The 10,847-nt window shown below is 40.1% G+C and overlaps 1 protein-coding gene across 1 annotated transcript in view; it reads right to left on the reverse strand.

The window, feature by feature from the left end:
• Positions 1-3,973: 3,973 nt before the first annotated feature.
• ITPKB (inositol-trisphosphate 3-kinase B) overlaps positions 3,974-10,847 on the reverse strand; it is a 70,853-nt gene continuing 63,979 nt past the window's right edge. Inside the window, exon 8 of the mRNA XM_072409943.1 lies at positions 3,974-9,384. Coding sequence (XP_072266044.1) covers positions 9,169-9,384 — 216 coding nt within the window. The 3' untranslated portion in view covers positions 3,974-9,168. The remainder of the gene's footprint in view (positions 9,385-10,847) is intronic.

Here is a 10,847-nt window from a genome sequence, read left to right on the forward strand (position 1 = left end):
ACAAACACCGCTGCGGACCACTTCCGGTCCGCGGATGGTGGTTGGGTGCCGCTTCGTTTTCAATAATGGATCATGTACTCGCGGCCCACTGAAAACACCGCCGCGGACCGGTAGTGGGCCGCGGCCCGGTGGTTGGGGACCGCTGTTGTAGAGGACACAACAGAAAAAAACTTTGAAGAATCTTTAGGTAAATAGGAATAAGTGGACCACTGATCATAGTATTCACATTCTGCCCAAATGCACTTTTCATCAATTGTTGCAGGAGCTCATTTGGACAGAGCATCATCTCCATGTAATAGGATGAGCTGCACCAAGGACCTTCCTTGCAGGATCACCACTTATTATTTAAATGGAAACTGCAGATTTGAAAATATTGACCCTTACTTGAAATTAGCAATGACATTAAAGAAGTATGTACTGACTAGGTAACCAAAATCTTTCTACTAAACTAATGCAAATCACAAAACAAGCTTCTTCAGAAACGATGTTGATCAAAATTTTGAAAAATAAAAGTTGTGTTCTCATTTTTTGGGCAGAACTATGCAAGTTAATTATTTTTGTCCCTGGTCCAGCTGCACCCCCTGAACTCTGTGCAGCTCAGATACAGCCAATATTGTAGAGTAATGTATTCTGCATACAACTGTTTCATGCTTGTTGCCCATCATCAATGCAATGTATAGAAGCCATGGCTCGTATGCAGCATCCACAAACTATCTCAGTTTGGTATCAGTTGGGTTCATAATATTAGGTAACTAAGAAAGGAGAAATATACCTGCTATAATTACATGGCTGCAATGGTAAAGTTACCTCTTACCCTCTGTTCAGATTCAATAATATCATTAATTCCTGAATGGCTATAGCTTACCATGTATTTATTTGTATTATTTGATGTGGTGAGAAATAAATACATTTTCAGCCAATGACCATAGAAAGATGATGGAAGCTATTTTTATACTGTCACGGCTGCTATCTGAAAATGAACAGAAAAAAGGTGAAATAAAAACTTTTTAGCACAGTTACTGTTGGATGAAATAACTAAAGGAAAAAGGAAATAGCATGGGCCATGTTATTGCATGTTTGTACCTGTGCAAGGTAAAGCTACAGGTGCCATAGAAGCTGTACACAGTGCCCATTTACTCCTCCACCTTTTTTATTTTCCAAGTGGTAGCAAAGACAGTTGCCAGTACTTTTGGGTATAAAGAGTGTGTGACTTACTCCCTATGACAATTCTGGTGCTGATTGGCTGTGCAAGCACATCGTCACAAATGGGCAGAGAGAGCCCTCGGCGCTGGATAAGCTCCAAAGTGTGACCCAGAATTTAGGCAAGAATTCTTTGCTTCAGTACCTGCAGCCAAACAGATTGAAAGTGACTTTGTGATTTGGTAGGGATGGCATGTAAATGAATGTGTTGTTTTGGGCAAATTAAAGGTTCATGTTCATGCCCAATATTTTACCCTGCACCACATAAGCTGAACTCTGATGCCCACCTGAAGTTACCCTTTCAGTGGTATTTATCCTATAAAGAATGTGGAAAAAGTCAGTATTTAAGTGTAGAATCCATTCATTGTCTTGGGGAATTGAAGGACCTCTATAGGGTGAAATAGGCAATGATAAAGGGTCCCTGTTATCTTTTCTTGTTCTGAATGTGTCCACTGTTAATCATAATCAAAGTATATCTAAAGTGCAAAATTAGTATATTAGTATTAATTCAGTATTAATGCAATGATAATCACAAAGCATAAATGACCCATGGTTGTTCCTTAATACCTAAAAATGGAAATGACTTTCTCTTAATATGGACAGCCAGTACAATACTTTACAGATTACAAAAAGTGAGCCTGAAATTACAATAATTACCACTAGATGGAGGCAGAGTCCACCTCATAGAAACAAGTGTATAGGATTCATTGTTGATGATTTGTAATTATTTCAGAATTTTGATTACTTGGGGCTTTTATAGGTAAGTAGTCATTTTTTTTAATTTTAAGCACACTTTGTGTTTTTAAATTAATTACACTTTGCTGCATAGTGTTTTAACATTAAGTTTAACTACACCATATGGCCAAAAGTATGTGGTGATCCCTCCAAATGATGAGTTCAGGTATTTCCAGTGGACAGTAATAATAATCCTACAGAATACAAAGATACCGAATACAAAGGTAGTTGGTATAGGGGGCTCTTTTCATTTCCAGGATGACTGTGCCCCAGTGTGAAAAGCCAGCTCTATAATGACATGGGGAAACCAGTTTGGAGGAACTTGAGTGTCCTGCAAAAAGCATGTATATATGTATATATATATATATTCACTTTTTTTATATTTATATATTATGATTATGAATGCACAATAAAAGCAAAAACATTTTTCAACGGCATAAATATATCATTTTGCAGTATATATGAATCCTCCTGTATCACTGTCTGTATTAGTCTGTCATTTGCAATCCCTATTTAATGTACAGCGCTGCGTAATATGTTGGCGCTATATAAATCCTGTTTAATAATAATAATAATAATAATATTAATTGTTGCATATTGTTATTTTGTTTTTCGGCCAGCAGGGGGAGCCCTACATTGCTTTTCTAAAGTTTATCAGTTTATTCTTAGCTGCTTTGTTGAAAAAAATGTGTTTGCTGTTCAATAGCAATTCCTCTAAATCAAAGGAATGTTCTCCTTTGCTTTTCCTTGCCTTTTGCATTGAGAAAAGGCCATATATAAGGGGTCCTCTTTGGGATTCATGGGTTAACCAATGTGCTGGATTGGTGACTTGGTGCAGGAACAACACCAACGGGTATGGAGGCTGCAGGTAAAAAGCTAACTTAAAATGAAATCCAAACCCAGCACCCATACAGCAGCAATAATAATGTCAGGGGTGCAGGAGCTGCAACATCAGCCTACAGGTGCTGCAAATGTAAGTCAGATTTTAACCTGCATCTGATGTGGGCCAACTCATAAAAGCCCACTGGGAACCCAAAACGCCTTTCTATTTTTTTTTGCTATGGTTTCAGACCTATTTTTATTACCTGTCAGAGTTTCCATTTGGCTGTCGCATTTCTCTCTTTGATATATTTGTGTCAGAAGTGTGACTTCCTGTCTGCAGTTATCAGATCTCACCTTTTGTAGCATTTTCTGTATCTGATTCAACTGACAGCAACTGAGCAATGGCTGGTCCTTCCTTGATGGCTCAGAATTAAAAAACAAAAGAGAAGCCCTGAAAGCTGCCAGTAACACATTTCCTATGTTAATGTGACAACGCTAGCTCATCATACTTTGTCTATGGAGGAGCAGTGTTGTCACTGTAGCACAGGAAGCGCTTTAGGACTACAAAACACTCCCTTCACCTCCATCAGATCTCTTGGAGTATTCAATTATTTGCTAGGCTGGCCCAGCTCCTCTGCTCCCCCCTCCCACATCATTTTATTGGTATACTACTTGAGTAACAACTCTGTGTGTTGGGGCTGCAAACATCACATCCTTAATAGTGGCCCCCAGCAGCAGCCTCAGGGCATTTGGATGTTTACCCCTCTTTGGCTCCCCCTAGAGTTTAAAGGCAAATAACATGTATCAAATATGGTAAATGCTCATATAATCTCATGGGAAGATTAATATAAAAATGATTAGATGACAGGGTCTCTATATCTGGTCCCAGGTCTTCGGTCTTGTCAGGGCTTTGCTGCATGGCAGAAGAGTGAAATTTTGGTCACTGCACTGCAGAACTACATCTGCACATATGACACCTGGTGGTAGTGAGCAGTACTGCACTGCTCATTACAGCCACCAGGGGGCTGCAGCAGGAAGAAGCTACATGTAGCTCCTCCCAAGAGGAGCTGGCACCCTGGCACAAGGAAGCAGGAACCACACCGCAACCTCATCGCCAGTGAAACCAGAACCTTACATAATTATTCGATTTTATTTAATAATATTATAAATAAATAAAAATACAATTTTCCAAAAAAAAAACAGTCACTACACAAAGTTAAAATCCTGTTGTATGCCTTTATTTAAGAAACTGGGCCGGAGGCACCGCATGGGCATCCCCTTACAGGGCATTTACAATGTGGTCACACGGAAGCATGTACCAAGTAACAGTCACAGCAAAAAAAAAAAAATGCGCGGTCAACCCATCGGCCCTCCCAGCATCACCTTTATGTACAGGCAGCGAGGTGTAAATGTAACAAGCGACAATGATATGCCATGCTGTAAACTCACAACTAAAGCATTATTAGAAAACACAACACAAGGCCATGCAGTTAGTTGTAGTGTCCGGTGCAATAACAACACCACAAAAAACCAAATAAATATTCAATAAAAACATTACATAGCCAAAAATAAAAAGAGCAATAAGGCACTTCTAATGTATATTGCGATGTATACAGATCATCATGTAAACTCGGGAAGAAAAAAAACAATAGGAGACAGCAAAAAAATAACAAATGTATAATCCACAAAAACCGCGCCGCAGACAACCGCAAGCGTCAAACCGCCGCTGCTAAATAATATAAGGCAGAAAAGAAATAACTAAAGGGAGAAATGTCACAGATTTATCTATCTCGCCCCAGGATATCGGATGGATTTTCTGTGTCCTGTAGGAATTGTTCAGATTTTGATTGCAGCTGTATGACATTACAGGCACAGGTGGGTCTATGGAATGCAGGTAGAAGCAGAGCATTCCGTAGGGTCAGCTGTATTCTGATGATGAAACAAATGGAAAATAGGAGAATTTCCAATGGATGCATTAAGAAACAAGTGTGCTACTTCTCTCCTCTCTTAGATTGTAAGCTGTGTGGGCAAGGTCCTCTCTTCCTTCTGTCTGTCATGTGCAACCTTTATTTATTGTACTGCGCTGCGTAATATGTTGGAGCTATATACAGTTTAATAATAATAGTAAAAAGTGCAAATTTAAAGCTTATGTTTAAGTATTACATAAATTTATCCACCAACTTTCACCTCCCTTGTGGATCTTTATTATTTTTATTATCTCTTATTATATATGATTTTTTTTCTTTTAGCTGTAAAATTGTTGCAGGGGCAGCTCAGTTCCTATTGATACCCCCAGAACTATATCTCCCAGCAGTGCTTTCCCTGCACTCAATGGCACTGACTGATTTAAAGGCTGTTCACATAGCAAAGTGAATGATTCGTTCTCAAGGGATATTTCACTTAGTGAATGAGATGAAGCTCCATTGACTGGAGGTGAATGGCTGAAGATCTGAATAGGAGCAAAGACAGGTAAGTGTGAATAAAAATTGAGATAAGTAATTTTTTTGGCTGTCCCTTCTGCCCGGTCACAGGGTTGGATCATCACTGATGGATTTCTTTCATTTGGGATAGCATGTAGAAGCAACAATTTTGAGCTCTACTTCCAAATATTGCACAGGCGTGCGATATTCTGCCATTCCAATCAGTTTTCCACTCATTGGATTTCCAATTATTACTATTACACAGTATTTATATAGCGCTGACATATTACTCAGCGCTGTACAAAGTAATGTCACTAGCTGTCCCTCAAAGGAGCTCACAATCTAATGTCCCTGCCATAGTCATATGTCATTATTACAGTCCAAGGTCAATTTTGGGGGGAAGCCAATTAACCTAACTGCATGTTTGGGAGGAAACCCACACAGACACGTGGAGAACCTGCAAACTCCATGCAGATAGTGTCCTGGCTGAGATCCAAACCTGTAAAGGCCAACCACTGAGCCCCCCATGACCCTTCCTATGATTCTTTGTACATAGGATAGGATTTTCTTGATATCTGATCTGTTCCAATCTGATCCAAACCCCAACAATTTGCTGATTATTTTGCAGATTCCCCAATAAAACAATCAGACCCCAAATCTTCCCACTAGGTGTCAGAATCACGGTGAATCTGCAAAGTTGATGAACGTGCCGTGGAGAATGTAGGGAAACTCATTGGCATTCCTCTGCATTGTTCTCCGGAATGATAAACAGGGTTGGTGATCCCCCAGCTGTTCTACAAGGCGAGGTCGACCGGAAATCCTCTAATGAGCGGCGACGGATCAATATAACGACTCCCGTGCTGAGCTGAGGATATCCTGAACGCGCACAAGGTCAGGAAGCTGTAAAGGGCAGCCGTTCAGTCCTGACACAAGGAAATCACATCTATGGCCCCTTTACAAATATTCCGCTTCATTTGTCTGTTAGGGGAAAGCAAAGGACCCGGACCGGGACCTCCTAAATATATATAACATTCCCAAAATTATTACCTATCATATTTTTTTTCAGCTTCAGGAAAAAATAAAATTTCAGTTGTTGGGTGTCCCCGTTTAAAAGTTTAAATGAAAGAAGAACAGGATGTAAGGAATAATTCCCAATTTCCTGTTGATTGGAAGGGTGGAGAGAGGAAGTCCCCAAACAAGGGCATACATTTAATTAATGTATTCACACCTGATTCATCTGCACCAAATATCTTCCCATATGCAAGATACTGAAAACGTCACCTGCACAGAAACATCGATCTGCAGCCAGTCACTTATATCTAAACCAAAGAGCAAAACTGGAATATATTGCTGCTCACCAGTCTATAGATGTGGCAGCTGCATTTGTTTTCAAATTACCTAGGGTAACCACATACATAAAATGCAGTAAGAGTTGTCACCCTAGTACAGGAAGTGAAAAAAGCCAAAAATGCTAGAAAAACAAAAAAAAAAAACTAATGCAGCTGCCACATCTGAAATTGGCTCTTCTCTCTACTGTTCTCTCTTCCTATTAAAACAATTACTCGTTCTGCCACCTAGTGGCCAATATCAAAAGTGCACAGCTGTTACAATAGGAAATGCTCCTGTATATGTATAACGTTACAATCCCAAATTCCCAATTTTTTAAAAAATTTTTTAGTTTTAGCAAAAAATACATATTCAGTTGTTTGGTGTCCCTATTTAAAAGTCGAGGTTTAAGAATAACAGGATGTAAGGAGTAATCCCCTATTTCTTGTCCCCTTGTCCCCTTTTTCTTGAAAGATAGGGGGAGGAAGTCCCCAAACATGGGCAGCAATGTAGAATGAGGAGGGTTTAGACATTTGTAAGATTTATTTCTGTTTGTGATTTCCCCCAACCTCCCTTCCAGGTGTCAGATAGAACAGAAAATATTTTGTTGGAGATGTAGATATTATTATCAAACATTTTTATATAGCCCCAACATATTCCGCAGCGCTGTACATTAATCATTTATGCAGTTAAATAAAAGTCGGGGAGGTGCTTGGAATAAAAGTAAATAATTTATGTTGCAATCTACTTTGTAAGGCACAATGGGTGTGGTCAGGCTATTGTTGGTATGGGGTGCCCATAATTGGGGTACCTCCCATGAGGAACCAAGAAGCCCCAAATTTGCATATTGAATTCTGCCAAAAAAGATGCCATCAATAGGGGCACCTATAAGACAAAACATTGCAAAAAGAACTATTATAAGTCAAGAACCAATAGGTAACATTTCATAGAGTGCTGCCAATCAAGGTGCCATTGGTTGGGGTACTTTAAGATCCAAGAAAATCCATATAGAGCTCCAGACCAAAGGGGTCCAAGAAAACTTTGATTGACATTAGATTGTAAGCTCCTGCGCACATGACTAGTAACCCATAAATCTCTGTGTAATATACCTATACATATAAATACATCATATTATTATTAATAATAAAAAACCCCGATGAAGGGGGGAGGAGTTTCTTGAGAAGCCTGAAACGCGTTGGTAATTGTATTCAATCTCCTGGAGAAAGGTTTTTTTTGGACTCATCTTTACTTTGGAGCTCATGATGTCATTTCTATGCTCATCATTTAAAGACTTAAGATCCTCGTCTACTCTATAGCCCCAATTTCTCCATTACCATTAAAAAAATTCCAAGATTTTTGGAAGTTGTAACAGGAAAGTTTTGGGTTTAGATTTCTAGTTTACATTTATATAATGTATATATTGTACATTCACACCACATTCACCCATATAAAGAGCCATATATTACCTGAACCAAATCTCTTCTCATATGCAAAGTGCACCTGCAAAACAGGTCATCTGCACAGCCAATCGATCTTCAGCCATTCACCGGTCCATTGATGCGGCAGCTGCATTCATTTTCTAATTACCTAGAGTGACCACATACATAAAATGCAGTAAAGGTTGTCACCTTAGGAAGTGAAAAAAAAAACTAATGTAGCCACCACATCTAAGGAACACTTGGGCTCTATTTATAAAATATTCCCCCGTCAATTCATCTGAAATCTCTCTACACTTCTCCTTTCATTTCCTAACAAAGCAATGACTGGTTCTGCCATCTAGTGGCCAATCTTAAAATTGCACAGCTGTCACAATAGGTAATGCTATCTGTGTAAGTGAAAATTATGAATCTAGAGTGAATAGACAGGGGAATCATTTATAAATAGAACCCTAAGCTGCAAAATTCGACATTTTTGCTTTTGGGTATAGATACATATTAAGGTTAATGGGTTCTTGTTTGTGTCAGAGCTGCTTCCCTTCCCATAGGAATGCAAACGGAGGTAAACTGCAGGTCATATGCACCTGTCACTAAATGATGTCAGACATCTCTCAAATTGAGAGAAGTCCCTCCGTTCAATCCTACAAGTTTTAGTTTTACTTTGCCGGCTTTAAACAGCCCCAGCCTTGGGCCCTTGGGTGAGAGCTCTGAGCTAGCATCTGATTGGTCACTGTGCAGAATTCGGCTAGAACCCTATAATAATATTTTACATACAAAACTATACTAGGAATAGCAACCTTTGCAATTTGCACCACAATGACATCACTGCTGATAGGTGGGTTGGTCAACCAATGGGGTCACATGACCTAACGGCCCACTCGGCATTGTAAAAGGGGCCAGGACACCAAAAAACAGCTACATTAACAAACTTAAATACGAGAGGCAAAGTAAAAAAGCAGGTGACACATAGATAAGCCGGCTTCAATTCTATATGCTGCTTTGTTAGAATTAAAAAAAAAAAAAGTCTTTTTGTTCTGCTAAGTTACTATTTACAGGACTTAAAAATCACAGATTCCATTTTTGAAATAGGTTTTCTTTGACCCTATAACTGCGGGAGGTCGAGCTGCTCCAGACTGCAGCGTCTACGGCCGGGCGAGGGAGGGAAGGGGGCATTGAAAGTGTTCTGTAGTGCATTCCTGGAGTGTCAGTCAGGGGGTCGGAGGCCCCCTTTAATGGCTGTCTTCCTCATTGGCCATCTCGCTGAGGATATTGATCAAGTTGTCCAGTCCGTACAGATAGCCGTCCTCCCGGTTGCCCTCCAGCCAGGGTATTCTGTGGTCCAGGACTTGGCCGTCCGGCAGAGGCGTGGTCTTGCCGAAGTCGATCATCCATACCTTAGCCTGTTCCTTCTTGTCGTGGACCAAGAGCAAAGAGCTGCCGATCACCTGCAGGGGGAGACAAAGCAAATGGAAGTCAATGGGCATTGTGCACCATGGGGTGATTCACTTATTAAGGTCTGCAGGGAATAATTCACTTCCTTTCAATCCTTTACTTTGCAATGAATACATTTCTCTTGCACCTGATTGGATGATTGAAGTCAGCTAAGCTTCTTCTCATTTACTAAACTAAGTGAAACTTTCCTCACAGCTTTTATTATTCACCCAATCAATTAATATTAAATAAATCAATCTAAACCTTTATTTTATGCCTTTGGGCTATCACAGTGTTTATTGCAATCAAATTATTTTTTATTCTGCTATGATTTATATGATTAAATATTCAGTGATACTGTTCAAGAAATGCCAGGAAGCAGATATGAAAGCTTATACAGGTACTTATAGTATCTGTACATGAAATGCATTCCATTATCTGAAATACAAAAGCCAACCTCCTGGCACAAAGATATAAGGATGTAAATCCACTTGAAACCTTTGAAAACCCAGATATTGACTTGCATAAGTAGCAGTGATATCATCTCTGTGCTGGATACAGAATATGCAGAAAACACAGCTGTGGGAGGGGCCTATATGCTCCACCCACTACAGGCTGCCTGCAGGAAAACAAAGAAGGGGTGGAGTCAGGATCAATCACCCTGTGCAAGTAGACAGAGCAGCAGTGACCGGTCTATATTACAGGAAGTCCTGTACAAAGTGTCACAGATCCAGAATATGATACTTTGGTATATAGATGATAATTGCTCATCGCTCAGCTTTAAACTTGCACCTGAGTTTGAAGGCCCAAGGCAACATTTCAGTGATGTGAAAGATACATCCGCCTCAGTGAGAACCTAATTAAGTAAATTCCTCTCCATTGTAAAAGCTTCAATAGACAATTATTCTCCAAATCCTTGTATCCCATGAGCGAATGTTCCTGGCACGGCTGGGTTAGCGTAAGGCAGAAAACTATTAACACTCATTAATAGATAATAAGAGCTTCTATTGTACCTGCGATGAATCATGGCGGAGGATTACAATCTATCTCCTCCTAACAAAGAGCTTCATTTAGCCGGTGAGCACACGACGGACCTCCGGAATTGAGCACAACGTAACCGCGCGTGTTTTACATGATGGGAGCGCAGCGGCCAAACCATAGAGAGGAGACCCGCAGCTTTCACCAGAATTGCCTGGCAGCCTTTGCTTCTTATTTTAAAACTCAATAAAAACTATTGAAAGTGAAATACCTGCTAGGGGAGTGTAATCATCGCTGCAAAAAAATTGCAACACGTACCGGTGCACGCGGCAAAGTGCAGGAAAAAAAGCCATCCAATGGGCGCAGATAAGTTGCCAATTTTGGCACGCACTTGTTTTTTTGTAAGCGTCCTGCAACAATAGCAGGTCCAGGAACTTGTCGCTGCTGCACCCCCAAGCCACCATGTTTGCCGCTGAAGACGTAAGTAAAAATGAAGAAG

This window comes from Pyxicephalus adspersus, chromosome 4 (assembly GCF_032062135.1).
Source record: "Pyxicephalus adspersus chromosome 4, UCB_Pads_2.0, whole genome shotgun sequence".
Classification (NCBI taxonomy): domain Eukaryota; kingdom Metazoa; phylum Chordata; class Amphibia; order Anura; family Pyxicephalidae; genus Pyxicephalus; species Pyxicephalus adspersus.